Genomic DNA, 16577 nt, shown 5'->3' with positions numbered 1-16577 from the left:
CTTTCATCTGGTGACTTTAGGAAGAGAAATGAACTATGGATTTCAGCTCTCTAACTGTTAACAATGAGTATTAATGAAATGGCATTCTAGATGATGTAGGGCTAAGAAAACACATTACTCCTTTAGGGAGTCCAACTAATTCCGGAAGAGAGAGGAGTTGCTTGGAACTAATTGGGATTTACCCACACAAATGGGGGCACAGAACAGTCAACTGGAACACTAATATATGGCTGCTCCATGTGGTTTGTACTTTCTCACAGCAGGGTAAACTCAAAGTAGTCAGTCTTTCTTTTTTTCTTTTTTTTTGCAGTACGCGGGCCTCTCACTGCCGTGGCCTCTCCCACTGCGGAGCACAGGCTCCGGACGCGCAGGCTCAGCAGCCATGGGGGCCCAGCCTCTCCGTGGCATGTGGGATCCCCCCGGACCGGGGCACGAACCCGTGTCCCCTGCATTGGCAGGCGGACCCTCAACCACTGTGTCACCAGGGAAGCCCAAGTAGTCAGTCTTTTGACGTGGCAATGAATACCCCCAAAAGCAAGTGTTTCAGTGAACAAGATGGAAGCAGCATGACCATTTATGACCTAGCCTCAGATATCACATAGCATCATTTTGTAGTATTTTATTGGTTGAAGCAGCCACAAGTCTGCTAAGATGCAAGGGAAGGAGACACAGACCCTAAATCTGGATGGGAGGAATGTCAAAGATTTTGCAGCCACGTTTTAAAACTGCGACACTACTTTTAAAATTTCAGTTTTCAGTTGTTTGCTGCTAGTATATAAATACAACAGATACTGCATATTAACCATATAGACTGTAGCTCCACCTATGTTAATTCTCATAGGCTTTTTTTTTTCTTTTGTAGATTCCTTAGACTGTTCTAGGTAAATAATCACATCTGCAAATAAAGACAGTTTTACTTCTTCCTTTCCAATCTTTATACTATTTGCTTGTTTGTTTTCTTATTGTGCTAGCTTGGACCACACATGGAATGTCGAATGTTAAGTCGCCTTGCTCCTGATAGTGGGGGAAATGTATTTAATATTTCATTGTTACTTGCATGTGTTTTGGAACTGTCCTTTATGAGACTAAGTTTTCTTCTATTCTTAGTTTGCAGAAAGTTTTTATTGTTAATTGTAATATTTTGTTAAATGTTTTTCTGCATTTGTTGAGATTATAGATATATATTTATATAAAGACATATAGATTTTCTCATTTATTCTGTTAATATTATGAATTACAGTGATTAACTTTCAAATGTTAAACTAACATTGCATTCCTGGTCAAGTAAAACTAATCATTTTGCTATTAGTGTGTTTCAGGATTTTGCTATTATGGTTATGAGGAATACATGTCTGTAATTTTCTTTTCTTATAAAGTCCTTATGATATTTTGGTTTCAGCATTAATGCTTGTCTAATAAAACAAACGGAGAAATGTTCTCTTTTCCTTTATTTTCTGAAAACGTTTGTGTAAGATTCGTATTATTTCTTCTTTAAATGTTGGATACAATTCATTAGTAAAACCATCTGAGCCTGGAGTTTTCTTTTAACTTACAAATTAAATAGATAAGAGCTAGTCAGATTTTCTCTTTCCTCTTGAGTCACTTTTGGTAAGTTGTGTTTTTTATAGAATCTGCCCAATTTAAGTTGTTGAATTTATTGTTATATAGTTGTTCATAATAATCCCTTATTTTTCTTTTAATGTCTGTAGGAACTGTAATGCTAGCTTCTCTTTCATGCCTGATGTGTTTTCCTCTCATTTTCTTGATCAATCTTCCTAGGGGTTCATTCATTTTAACTATTAATTTTTTTCTCTTTCACTGACTGCTGCTCTTGCTTTTTATTATTTCCTTCTTTCTGCTTACTCTGGTTTTGTTTTCCTCATTTTTTTCTAGTTTATTAAGTCATAAACTTAACCACTGATTTTATGTATTACTCAGTTTGAAATATTCTATAATTCGCTTTGTGATTTCTTCTTTCTCTTATGGGTTGTTTAGAAGTGCACTGCTAAATTCCTAAATATTTGGGGATTTTGTGTGTATTGATTTCTAATTTAATTCCATTATCTCAGAGAATATTTTCTGTAAGATTTTAATTTTTTGAAAATTTCAGACTTATTTTATGGCCCAGAATAAGGTCCATATGCACTTGAAAAGAATGTATATTGTGCAGTTATAAATGTCAGTTGGATCAAATTGGTTGACAGTGTTGTTAAAATCTTCTATATATTTACTAATTTTTGTCTACTTGTTCTAACAGTTACTGAGAGAGAGGTGTTAAAATTTCCAACTGTGATTGAGTACTTGTCTATTTAGCTCTTTGGTTCTATTAGTTTTTGATTCATGTATTTTGAACCTCCATTATTAGGTTCATACATATTTAGGATTACTTTATCTTCTGATAAATTGGTCCTTTTATGTTTATCAAATGTCCCTCTGATAATACTCCTTGTCTTGAAGTCCACTCTGCCTCACATTAATAGACCCACTCCAGCCTTCTTATGCTCCATGTTTATAGAGTATATATTTTTCTACCCTTTCACTTTCAATCTGTGTCTTTAAATAACCTCTCCTGCAGACGGCATATGGTTGGGTCTTGTTTTTTTATCCGGTCTGACAGTTTCTGCCTTTTGATAGAAGTATTTGGTCAATTTAAATTTAATGTAATTATTGATATGGTTGATTTTAATCTCTCATCTTGTTGTTCCATATTAAAAAAAATTACTCTGTTCTTTCTTTCCAGGCTTCTTTTGGATTAATCAAACAATTTTTAGTATTTCATTAATTTTATAAATTGTGTTTCCAGTTATTGCTCATGATGGTGATTTTGTTTTAAGGGTAAGAACATGGGAATTTGATTGAATAATTAAATTCACTCAGAACATCATTTACCAATGGGGATATCTAAAGCTGGTTATGCAGACCTAAATGAGAAGCAAATATATCTAGTAGCAAAATTAAAAAACACATGAATTATGGTTGAGAATCCAGAGCTGAGTCTGCATGCATTTGGATATTCTCCTTGAATTAGCCTTAAGATGTAGATCCTTGTATCACTGACTTTCTTTCAAGGTACCCCTACATGTGAGCAATTTCTATGTTCACTTATTTGTTCAAAATTTATTTTCTGAAATGCCTACTATGTCCAAGGTGAGGTAATCACTATGAAGGATAAAAGTTGAATAAGAAAAGGTTCCTAACTTCAAAAGCATGCAGTTTAGTCAAAGGAATAAGTACAGAAATAACTAATTCTCATAAAGCACAAAGTATAATATCTGACATAAAATAAATGTTCAATAAATGTTAGTAATAAAAATTTAAGTTCTTATTATACATACAGTAATGTATGAAGTACCATAAGTGAGAAATAAAAAAGAAAAACCTATTGTCAATTTGGAAGGATACTGTAACTTACTGGAGGGGGCAGGTGGATCAGCAGGTATTTCATGAATGAGGTGGTATTTAAGGTGGTCCTTGAAAGATGGGTAGGATTCTGACAGGCAGAGATGTGAGGAGAAGGTATATCAAGAAAAGGAAACAATGAACAAATGTATGGAGGCAGGAAAATGGAGGGGAGTATTTAAGGATTAGTGGATACTTTGGTTTACATGTAAACACAGGGTTCGTAAGGGTAAAAGTAGATAATAAGGCTGGAAAGTAGGTTGGATCCAGGCCATTAAGTACCTTAAATGATAAGTCAAGGAGCTGGAAGTTAATTCAGTGAGGTAATAGGGAAGCACTGGAGGTTTCTGAACAGGGAAATTTAGTGATCAGAGCAATGCTTTATGAAGCTTTATCTGGAAGCAGTACATAAAGTCTAGAAGACTGGAGAGACTGGGCAGAGACTACCCACCAGGTATGCCATTAATGGGTTAGAAGTGTGCCTAAAAATGAATCCCTTCAGCCCTCAGGGCTTCAGGGGATTTGTGCAGCTGTAGCCTCAGGGCCAGCCATGGCCAGCCATGTCCAGCCATGTCCAGCCATGAGGAGGCATGATTTTTTATCCCAATGAGCTATACAAATTTTAATAATTTTCCAAGTGTGTTATGATGTGAAAGAAGCACTAGACCAGAAAACCAGAGAAGACCAGGAAGGGTAGCAACACAGATGTGATATCATGGGCAGCTGAACAGCCTTCAGGGTAACAGTGGTAGGAATGACTTTGAGATTAACGGATGTGAGAAACATCAGGAGGGCAGAATTAACAGGATTTAAAGATTGACTGAATGTACAGAAATTTCTCTTTAATTTTGCTCAAAATAATTGCAGAGAAATTCCAATGTTTAAAAAAGTCTAGGGTATGGTAAAGCTAATAGTAGGTAGTAGAAGTATAGATAGAGGTCATCAGCATTGAGAAGAGAAACTCTGATATCCAAGTAATTGGCATGGAAGTTCACATAACTGAAGATAGAGGCCGGAAGAATGTAAATTCTTATAAGCATCTCCGAAATGCTCGAGAAAAGTATATAAGTCTCTCAGGAATAAACAGGATTGCTCAGCAATCTCATGCTTACTCAGGTCCTTTTCTTCGGCTTCCAGCACTGACAGAACATTAGGAAGGGGGTAAGGCAGAGAGACGGGTGAAGGAGGAGATGGTTACATTTAGGTCACAGCCAACACTTGAGCTGCAGAGTTAAAACGGAGGAAAGGCATGAGAGGGAGATGGATCCCACTGCATTTTCCCCCACTTCTTAAAAATATCTTAATACCTTTTAGTGGACAATTAAGTAATTTTTAGCATATACACAGTTATGCAACTCTACATGCCATTTCATTTTACCTGACTGTGGTAAAAAAAAAAAAAGCAAATATAAAAACTGAGGATGTTTCTAACCACAGAAACTCCACAGCACTGGGTTGGAGTCATGGCTTTACCGATTTATTTGAACTCCACGGAAGGACTGGTAGCTCTACTACCTTTAGTTCAAGAGAAATGCATTATATTTGGAAATAAGAATGAGAATTTTTACAAAGAAAGGAGGAAGTAGCAATTCCTGGAGGAATTTTTATTTTTTCAGGTAAAACCTTTTATTTGTTAACTGTATCCTGTAGGAACATTTAGTTTTCGCAGTGTGATAAAAATAATTGGGCTTCCCAGGTGGCGCACTGGTTGAGAGTCCGCCTGCCGATGCAGGGGACACAGGTTCGTGCCCCAGTCCGGGAAGATCCCACATGCCGCGGAGCGGCTGGGCCCGTGAGCCATGGCCGCTGAGCCTGCATGTCCGGAGTGTGTGCTCCACAACGGGAGAGGCTGCAACAGTGAGAGGCCCGTGTACCACAAAAAAAAAAAAAAAAAAAAAAAAAAAAAAATATATATATATATATATATTAAAAATAATCATTTCTATAGCATGACCCCAGGTGAACTTGGGCTCCAGAGGCTCCACCTTCCACCTGCTTTGCACCTCATCTGTACCTTTGTGGAGATTCTCCAGGGGCTCCAGCACTCCCCTCCGGAAGGAGGCCATGGGATCTTGAACACAGGACCGAAGGCTCAGCATGCTCTGTAGGTGAGGCTCCCGGAGAAGCTGCTCCCGATAGGCCGCCAGCTGCGGTGAGCGGCAGAGCAGGGCAGCAACATTGTGGACGAATTCCGGCACCAGGCAGGTGTAGGCATTATCTGCTTGGCAATAGTGATAGGCAACCACCTAAAAAAGAAAGATGAGAACACAGGTTTATCAGTAGCAAGAGCAACGGTCATGGCTACTGTACAATCATTCTCTAACACTGTCTTCTGTCTCCCCACTCCTCAACTTCTTCAAGTAAAAATAAAAGCTGCTAAACTTCGAAACTGCCTGATTTATCTAAGATCAGAAACTTGACCCAATATTTCTCTTGTATATGTATGGTATCATAATTCGTAATTAAAATTTATAAATACAAATTGAGTTTTCCCTCTGGATTATAAGAAATAGGAAGCAGGCCTGAGAATAAAGATTTATATTAATCGCTCTAATATTTATTCAGCATAGAGTAGTAGAGAAAAGAGTCTGATACTGTAACAAAGCATTAGGGATAAAATAACCAGAGAAATACCATATGTTAGACTCAACAAACATATGCTCCTAAGGCGTATTTTAAAAATTATTAAAAAATTATAATTTCATTATAAACAGTCTTATAAAAAATAAAATGACTCAGACTTAAGAATTATCACCAAGTATTTCCTGAGCACCCAGAGATAGAGAGAATCAGAATTAAATAACAGGAAGCAGAAAAGGAGTGAGATTTTTGTCAGATGCAGGTGTTAAATTCAAAGAACTTAGAAAATGTATGCATCTTAATACCATTCACGGTCTGGCCTGTCAGGCTGGAACCTGCAATTTTAAGCTCTGTGTTTTTTTTTGTTTGTTTTGTTTTTTGTTTTTTGCCGTACGCGGGCCTCTCACTGTTGCGGCCTCTCCTGTTGCAGAGCACAGGCTCCGGATGCGCAGGCTCAGCGGCCATGGCTCACGGGCCCAGCTGCTCCGCGGCATGTGGGATCTTCCCGGACCGGGGCACGAACCCGTGTCCCCTGCATCGGCAGGCGAACTCTCAACCACTGCACCACCAGGGAAGCCCTGTTTTTTTTTCTTTTGTTTGTTTGAATTTGCACAGGGTTCGCTCTATACCTTCTGGTTGTTCCCTCTGCCTCAAGGGCAAGTGCAGAGGGTGATTTTAATCTAGACCACTCTGTTGGCTCAAGTACTACCTACAAAAGTGATGGGATTGTGTAGATAACAAGAAACTGCAGGGGAGATTCAGCCTGAATGTATGGAAAGCATTGACATGGTGCTCAGAACATACAAGCGCACAGTAATGTTAGCCGATGCCACTACCACCATCATCATTGCCTTACTTCTTGTCCTCTTCCATCACATCATCTCCATCAACATCACGGTCATCATCAAGGTTCTGTATACCCTCTCCTTTTCAGCTACTGGCTTTGTACCTACAGGCATTTGAAATTTGCCCTAGGAGCATGCATAGATATACCACTGGGACCCCAGCTCCTCAATCATCTCTCAGAGAACAGAGTCATTCACGAAAGTGTTCTGCTTTGAAATGACTCTTAATCTAGCTCTTTAACAAATGCTGGGGTTTCCCTGGTGGCGCAGTGGTTAGGAGTCCGCCTGCCAATGCAGGGGACACTGGTTCAAGCACTGGTCTGAGAAGATCCCACATGCTGGGGAGCAGCTAAGCTCGTGCACCACAACTACTGAACCTGTGCTCTGGAGCCCACGAACCGCAACTACTGAGCCCGTGTGCCACAATTACTGAAGCCCATGTGCCTAGAGCCCGTTCTCCACAACAAGCGAAGCCACCACAGGGAGAAGCCTGTGCACCACACCGAAGAGTAGCCCCAGCTCACCACAACTAGAGAAAGCCCACATGCGGCAACAAAGACCCAACGCAGCCAAAAATAAATAAATAAGTAAATACGTAAATTAAAACAAAACAAAAACCCCAATGCTGGAAATGTCACTTTTTAAAAAACACCTGAAATTGTTCTCATTAAGCATTAAGAAAACTGAACGATACAGGAAATGTTAGGACACATGTAAAGCTGAGGATAGGAATTGCTTGTGAGTGAAGCCATGATGTCTGAGCACAGTGTGCAACTGGCAATGAGGAGGTGTACTTAGAAATCTCCACTCCTTTCTGTAGACAGATTGATTACAGCTTTATTACGGACCTTAAGCACAACATAAGGAACCCAAAGAGAAAACTTGGCAGCAATCCATCTGTGCTCTCAATGAACGGTGAATGTCAATGGTTATGCCCACAAGGACACAAATCTCCACTTTATAAAAAGCAAACAGCAAACCTCTGAATCAATATGAACTTTCATCGTATTTTACCTCAATTGATTTCATATGTCCAGGCAGAGCACAGCTGAGCAAATCACCTGTAACTTACCCCTTACCTAAAGTAACGGGATAGGAGTTTGAACATAAAAATTCTGAAATTTAGGAAGACGGTTCTTTTACTGATTTCATTAAAAATCATCTGCGCTCTTGGCTGTATGAGGTTTTATCTAACAAAGATCATTGCTAAGGTTGCCCATCTGTGGCTGCCTTTCTTTCTTTTAATTAAAAAAATTTTTAGGCATTCTAAATATAAAATCTCGATTCCTCTGAAGAATTCAGGCAGAAAGACCATTCAACATCTTCATGAAATTTGTAGTTTGATTCAGAATTGATCATCTACTAGACATTTCAAAGCAGCTACATAGTATGTAAATGTACACACAGTCTGTCAAAAACACTTGGTACTTCCCCTTAAATTGTCTATTGACATTATCTACAACTTTTCCTACATATACAAATAGGAAACAAGTCTGGGAATGCAGTTTTTTCCTGCATTCTCTCATTGTACTAGTGTTCAGTGATGGATAATAGATCACTCCCTTCAGCTCTGAGGAAGTCATCACAGCCACCCATACTCAGTCACTATTATTACAACTTCTTGGAAATGGTTCAGAATTAGTCCACCCTCAATAAATCAGCAGGTAAAACCTTTCTGCTTGGTGAACTCTTGTCTCTCACAGTGACTTGTTGAAATTTCATTTTCAGCTATGTTTTTCTTATGTTATTAATTTTTTTCATCTCACATTTTCCTTATGTTAAATCTCTATATTTTTGATTAAAACAATTCTATCCAAAATATATCTAATATGACCAAAACTGTAGTATTTCTTTGAAGAGGACAGTGAGTAACTTTTAGATTACAGCTGTGAGGGAAGAAAAAAAAGGCCAGGTTTGTAGACTATACAGAACAAACAAACAAACAAAAAGACTGGAGGTCAGTATCGCCTTGGGTATAAAAAGGTTTTGATTTAAAGCTATACACAAGAAATGATACAACTAAGCAAAATCCTCATCAAAGGCCTTAATCAAATGATTGAATGGCAGCAAACCTGTCAGGCTTGTGTTAAAAGTCCCAGGCCTTCACTCTTTAAAGATTCTTTTCTACTTCAAATGAATAATCTGTGACAGGATTAAGCTAATCTCACATAAAGAAAAGGCAGCTTTGAATATCTGGAACTCATTTGGACATAAAAATTTAATTTACATCATGACTGGCATTTGCATTACTTAAATTCTAATGTTGTCATTGACCTTCCTTCAGGTCTGCTCTCATATTCTTATTCCCTGTTTCCTTCTCATCACTTCTTGAATGCCCTGCCCTCACCACCACCTGATTGATTTCTTTTTTTTTTTCTTTTTTTTTTCTGCGGTATGCGGGCCTCTCACTGTTGTGGCCTCTCCCGTTGCGGAGCACAGGCTCCGGACACGCAGGCTCAGCGGCCATGGCTCACGGGCCCAGCTGCTCCGCGGCATGTGGTATCTTCCTGGACGGGGGCACGAACCCGTGTCCCCTGCATCAGCAGGCGGACTCTCAACCACTGCTCCACCAGGGAAGCCCTCCTGATTGATTTCTGACTCAGCGCATCCCTTCCAACACTTCGGGTTACTTTGGCTTTTCGTGTTTCTAGGGACCTGAAGGCTCAGCGTCAAAAACTACTTTCTCTGCCTTTTCTCCTGTCCCTCAACCTGACTCTAATCCCCATCCTGGGACTGGAAGCTAGGAATAGCTCCAGACTTGGGTTCGGCCTCAGTAATTTTCCAGCTTGGAGCTCTAACTTTTTTTTTTGTCAGTAGGACTTTTATTTATTTTTTAAAACTTTTTTTTTTTTTTTTTTTTTTTTTTGCGGTATGCGGGCCTCTCACTGTTGTGGCCTCCCCCGTTGCGGAGCACAGGCTCCGGACGCGCAGGCTCCGGACGCGCAGGCTCAGCGGCCATGGCTCACGGGCCCAGCCGCTCCGCGGCATATGGGATCCTCCCAGACCGGGGCACGAACCCGTATCCCCTGCATCGGCAGGCGGACTCTCAACCACTTGCGCCACCAGGGAGGCCCCTATTTTTTAAAACTTTTTATTTTGAGCTAATTTTAGACTTAAATGTTGCAAAAAGATGTGAGTTTCCGTATATCCCTTACCCAGCTTCCCTTAACATTTTATATAACCATAGCATAATTATCAAAACCAGGAAATAACACTGGCACAACACTATTAACTAAAGGCAGTATTCGAATTTTGTCAGTTTTCCACAAATGACCTTTTTCTGTTCCAGCATTCTATCTAGGACCCCGTGTTGCATTTAGCTGTCATTTCTCCTTAGACTCCTGTAGCCTGTAAGAACTCCTCAGTCTTTGTCTTTTATGACCTTGACACTTTTGAAGAGTCCTGATCTGTTATTTTGTTGAATGGGTTTGTCTAATGTTTTCCTCATATTCCAACTGAGACTTTTTCGCAAGAATATCACAAAAACAAAACAAAACAAAAAAGCAGATCAATAAAAGGGCTTCCCTGGTGGCGCAGTGGTTGAGAGTCCGCCTGCCAATGCAGGGGACACGGGTTCGTGCCCTGGTCCGGGAAGATCCCACATACCGCGGAGCGGCTGGGCCCGTGAGCCATGGCTGCTGAGCCTGTGCGTCCGGAGCCTGTGCTCCACAACGGGAGAGGCCACAGCAGTGAGAGGCCCGCGTACCGCAAAAAAAAAAAAAAAAAAAAAAAGAATACCACAAAAACAATGTTGTGTCAATCTCAGTGGATCATGTAATGGGGTTCATGATGTTGACATGTCTTGTTACTGGTGATGCTGACCTTGATCGCTTGGCTAAGATAAAGGTTTCTTCTATGTTTCTCTACTGTAAAGTTACTGTCTTACCCTTTGTAGTTAATAAATATCTTGGGGGAGATACTCTGAGAGAATGCAAATCCTGTCTCTCCACAAATTTTTGCCCACTACTTTTAGTATCCATTGGTGGATGTTGTCTGCAACGTTATTATTATTGTGACGTTGTACAACACGGTGACTATAGTTAACAATACTATGTTGTATAGTTGAAAGTGGCTAAGAGAGTAGATCCTAAAAGTTCTCATCACAAGAAAAAATTCTGTAACTACGGGAGCTGATGGGTATTAACTAAACTTAGTGTGGTAATTGTTTCACAATATACACACATATCAAATCATTATGCTGTACATCTTTAACTAATACAATGCTATATGTCAATTCTATCTCAATAAAACTGGGGGAAAAGCACTATGAGAGATAAAATATAAGATGTTGGTACAACATATCTAAGTAACTTAGGAGAGCCAGAGAAGTCTTCTTGAAAGTAAAACTTAAGCTGAGATCTAAAGGATGAGGTGGAGTGAACGCACAGGAGTGCCCCAGGCAGAGGAAAGCAATACGTGTAAAGGCCCTCAGGCAAGACACAGCTTTACACTTTCAGGAAATCAGTTTTAGTGTGGCTACAGTGGAAGTGAGCTGGGAGTAGTAGGAGATAAGACAGAGCAGAGGTTTTCATTTGGGGTGGCTCTGATCCCCACGGGACACTTGGCAACGTCTGGAGACAGCTTTGGTTATCACAACCGGGGGTGGGAGGATGCTACTGGATAGTGGGTAGAGGCCAAGGACACTCCTACACATACTACAATAAACAGGACGGCCCCAAACAAAGAATCATCTGGCCCAAAATGTCAATGGTGCTGAGGCTGAGAAAACCTGAGCTAGATATAAAAGGTAAAAGCCCTTTATGCTAATACATGTGATGTTTCAAGAAGGGAGCGTGGATTCCATTTAAGGGCAAGGAGGAGCCACTGACAGGTTTTATGTAGCAAGAACAAAAATATGTTTTAGAAAGATTACTCAGGCTTCAGTATAGAGAACAGACTACAATCTAGTCACTCATTTAACACATATTTCTGTGCAAGGCATTGTGCTAGGAGCTGGGGTTAGAGTGGTGAACAATAATTTAAATACTGACCATTCTGGTGGAGGAGACAGATAAAAAATACAAGATTGACAGAGGAATAAATAAGGTTGTTTCCCATATTCAATATCCTGAATGTAGATGCAATCTGGGTCTCACTATAAAATTTCAGTGTTAATTTTTAGAGGAAAAACGCCCTAGACACATTTTATAAAACATCATCTATAGGTTACTTGTTTAGTTCTGATCACATTTCTCCTAAAATGTAAATCTTTAAAAAAATACCCAACTGGAACACAAACCAAATCTTATACTTCACTGTTGTCATTTTTTGTTTTTCTCTCTCCATGTGTGTATGTATGGCTTAAGTCTTTGTCTTATGCTCAACACACACATGTGAACTGCTGAAATGATCACTTCTTTGGCTGATAGCTTTAACAGTAGCAGCAACAATCTCAGGAACCATATCACTTGACATCCTCCTGATTTAGTACAGAACTAGTCTCTTGGCAAGGATAACATTTCCGTTTTCTTTCTTTCATAGATTTCCTTCGGTGAAAAAAACCTTTGCTTTTTGTGTCACTGTGACACTTCTTAAAATTAGCTGGCTTCTCTAATTAGCTTATTTCAGATGTATTAGCTTCTTAATCTAAGGACTAACCTAGTGACAACTTACCTAATGTGACAAGAGCTTCTAGTTGCATAAAAACTTTTTTTAAAGACTTTTTTTGGGATGTGGACTGTTTTTAAAGTCTTTATTGAATTTGTTACAATATTGCTTCTGTTTCATATTTTGGTTTTTTGGTCGCAAGGTGTGTGGGATCTTAGCTCCTCAACCAGGGAAGCTAAGCTATGCGAACCCACCACCCCTGCATTGGAAGGTGAAGTCTTGACCACTGGACCACCAGGGAAGTCCTGCATAAAAACTTTTTGAAGAAGAATTTTAGGTCAGCAAAATTTCTGAAAGGTGTCCCTTCATTATGACTTCCTTACTTTAAAGCCACATTCAATTATCGATAGATTTTCCAAAAGAACACTAAACAAAATCCTTCCTGTCACACTACGGGGGCAGCACAGTGGTTAAAAGCATGGACTCTGGAGCCTGCCTGCCTCCGTTTAAATCTGGTTTCAAGTCACGTACTAGTTATCTCAGCAAGTTGTGTAACCTCAGAGTCTCTGTTTATCTGTAAAATGGGGAGAAGAAGAAGACTCACTTCATTGGGGTGAATACTGGCTCTGTATCCTAGCTCTGCCGTTTACTAACAGTAAGACCTTGGGAAAATTAACTATCACTGAAGCACAGTTTCCTCATCTGTAAAATGGGGATGATAATGACCACCTCACAGGCTTAAGAATGAAGAAGTGAAATAACAAATATAATGTAAAAAGTACTAAGCTCAACACACATTAAGCCCTCAGTAAATGGAAGTCAGCCTCTCCTTGTCTGGAGAATTCTGCATGTATGATCACTTGGTGGCAACAGACCGAAAGCCTGGAAAATCTATGGTTGTTATAAAGTCACACACCCAGGAAAGGCCCCGCATGAGATCTTTGCACCGCTCTACTGTGATTATACTTCAGAACATGTAAGATTAACTGGAAATATATTTAAGAGATGTACACCTAGCAAAACCTGTTACTTCAAGTGGGAAGTGTTTCTTCAATAAATAAAATTGCTCTAAAGTTGTGACAAGAACTCTTCAATGTCCTCAATTATGAAGAAGCATAAGAAGCAGCAAGCATACTACGAAATACCAATGATAATTAATGATATACAAGCACCAACACTAAGAACTCTGGCTAGCAAATCAAGAAGCTTTTCAAGGATACTTTTAATTCTCATATATTAGCTTACTTTATCAAAATACTAACTGGTTTGAAAAGATAATTTCTGCTTACCAGTTTGTTACAGATGAGAAGCAAGATTGTTGGCTTCTGCTCTACGCTTCTACAGCACAAACTTACACCTGAACTGCGACCTGTGGCACAATTACTGGGATAATATTCAATTTTAATCTAAGGGGCCATTTGTTTTAGATTTTTTTTTTGTTTAGTGTAAACTTCACAATATTCCATCTCTAGGCGTAAACAGATATATTTATCTTTTGCTTAAGGAAGAAATAAGGGTGAAATTTTAAATATGTTCCTTGAGTAAGTGTAAATAATCACTAATTTCTCACTTATAATATTTAACATTTTCCAAATATTGAACTAAACATCAATTTTAATCTAAAGGGCCATTTCTTATATAATGTTTAATATAAATTAAAAAATATCCCATTTCTAGGTACAAAAGACATTTATTTATATTTTGCTTAAGGAAGGTATATCCATGGAATTTAAAATGTGATCACTTTTCAAGTAAGTATAGTCACTAATTACCTACTAAAAATAAATAACATTTTCCAAATATTGAACATAAACATCTTGGGACTTTTTCTCTTGATGAGAGAGAGGCTAAGAAGTGACAACATGGGGAGACTTCCTTTTTAGCACTCATCACCATCTGACATATTACATATTTGTTAATTGGCCTTTTCCCACCACAAAAATGTGGGCTACATAACAGCAGGGATTGTGCCTGTCTTGTTCACTGCTTTAACTTCAATCTTGTGTTATAGGCATTCCAAGCATATATTCTAAATGAATAAATAAATGACTGTGATGATGAAAGCTCTTCAGCATTTGTGTATTTCTTTTCTTTTTTTTTTTAGCACTTGTATATTTCTAAGATGACAGTTATTCTGATTGTTCTAAAGAAGAGGCAGGAGTCAGCTTACATGGAATATTTGGAAAAGTAAAACAAAGATGTCTTTTTTTCTTTTTTTTTTTTTTGGCTCCACTGGGTCTTCGTTGCTGTGCACGGGCTTTCCTTAGCTGCAGCGAGTGGGGGCTACTCTTTGTTGCGGTGCACGGGCTTCTCATTGCAGTGGCTTCTCTTGTTGCAGAGCATGGGCTCTAGGTGTGTGGGCTTCAGCAGTTGTGGCACGCGGGCCCTAGAGTGTGCAGGTTTCAGTAGTTGCGGTGTGTGGGCTCAGTAGTTGTGGTGCGCTGGCTCTAAGGCATGTGGGCTTCACTAGTTGTGGTGCACAGGCTCAGTAGTTGTGGTGCGCAGGCTCAGTAGTTGTGGCTTGCAGGCTCTAGAGCAGAGGCTCAGTAGTTGTGGCACACGGGCTTAGTTGCTCTGCGGCGTGTGGGATCTTCCTGGACCAGGGATCGAATCCGTGTCCCCTGCACTGGCAGGTGGATTCCTAACCACTGCGCCACCAGGGAAGTCTCCCAGAGATGTCTTTTAAAGTTGCACTGAGTTAGCAATGAATATAAGGGAAATCTCAGACTGTTTTCAGAAGCCCATTTATAAATGGATGTGTACCAATAAGTGGGGACAATTGAAAACGTATTTGGGGGAAACATGCTGTTTCTGGCTGTAAGCTGGACAGGATTTCTATGAGGAAGTTAGAACCTTATGACATTGAAGATAGCTCCCTGTTCCTCATTACTAATTAACCATGCCAAGAGATTTCTTTAAATACTGGAGACAGGCATTCTGCACTCTATACTTCTCCTTAAAATCCTCAAAAATAAGGAGAATAAGAAACAGAAATGCAAACCCCATTGATTAGGAATATCTATCTCTAATCTTAGATTATAATATATAAAGATGGAAAGTAGATGTAGGATTAAATAACCTAACAGACAGAAGAAGGTGAAACAAATGCCGGCTGGGGTTAACAACAGAAAGGAGCCAAATCATCTGTCAAACCTCAGAAAAGCACAAGAGTTAGAAGCACCAGGTACTATGGAAGATGGGGGTGAGGAAGGAAGTTGCAAACACAGAAATTATTTGAACTTTATATAAAGAGCAGTTAGATTCCCAGATATCCATCCCTATCCTGCCCAGCCAGGTGACTACCTTCCCCCAAACCCACAGGAAAGAGAAATTAAAATCACTAGAGAAACTAAACCAGAGAATCTAGACTTAGGAACACCAGACACAGAATAGGTGAGGATCAGGTGCAGGACTGAAAACAAGGGGCTTAGGTAAAAGGCTGCAACCTAAATGATGAAACTCCGCCACCTTCTCCTACTAGCTCCAGAACGTTGGTGACCAAGTTATACATCCTCCAGGAAATTGGTGGATTCTTTGCTAGAAAAGATGAACAGTGCAAGGAAAAAACTTATGGACACTGACTTCTGGGTTTTCCCATAAAGGCTGGTGGGTCATCTTAATGCTCTATAGTTAAGCTCTCAATATATACAAGCTTCCATCAGTTTTTCGGTGCCTAACTATTAAGGAAGAGATAAGAGAACATGCTGCATCTATAAAACAAAAACAGTATGCTATAAAAAAGAGGGGAACAGGGACTTCCCTGGTGGTCCAGTGGTTAAGACTCTGTGCTTCCAATGCAGGGGGCTTGAGTTCAATCCCTGGTCAGGGAACTAAGATCCCACATGCCATGCAGTGCTGCCAAAAACTAAAATTAAAAAAAAAAAATCTCAGCTTCCCTGGTGGCACAGTGGTTAAGAATCCACCTGCCAATGCAGGGGACACAGGTTTGATCCCTGGTCTGGGAAGATCCCACATGCCGAGGAGCAGCTAAGCCCGTGCACCACAACTACTGAGCCTGTGCTCCAGAGCCCGTGAACCACAACTACTGAGTCTGCACGCCACAACTACTGAAACCCGTGCGCCTACAGCCCATGTTCCGCAACAAGAGAAGCCACCGCAGTGAGGAGCCCATGCACCGCAACGAAGAGTAGCCCCTGTTTGCTGCAACTAGAGAAAGCCTGCGTGCAGCAATGAAGACCCAACGCA

The 16577-nt window shown here is 39.9% G+C and overlaps 1 protein-coding gene across 6 annotated transcripts in view; it reads right to left on the bottom strand.

Moving 5' to 3' along the window:
• TANC2 (tetratricopeptide repeat, ankyrin repeat and coiled-coil containing 2) overlaps positions 1 to 16577 on the bottom strand; it is a 363149-nt gene that overhangs the window by 71946 nt on the left and 274626 nt on the right. For all 6 annotated transcript variants that reach the window (XM_060080807.1, XM_060080805.1, XM_060080801.1 and 3 more), the window contains one exon: positions 5414 to 5645. In XM_060080807.1, the coding sequence (XP_059936790.1) occupies positions 5414 to 5645 (232 nt within the window). The remainder of the gene's footprint in view (positions 1 to 5413; positions 5646 to 16577) is intronic.

This window comes from Mesoplodon densirostris, chromosome 18 (assembly GCF_025265405.1).
Source record: "Mesoplodon densirostris isolate mMesDen1 chromosome 18, mMesDen1 primary haplotype, whole genome shotgun sequence".
In the NCBI taxonomy this organism is placed as follows: Eukaryota; Metazoa; Chordata; class Mammalia; order Artiodactyla; family Ziphiidae; genus Mesoplodon; species Mesoplodon densirostris.
Note: the sequence above shows the minus strand (reverse complement) of the source record. Positions and strands in the feature narration are given on the sequence as shown.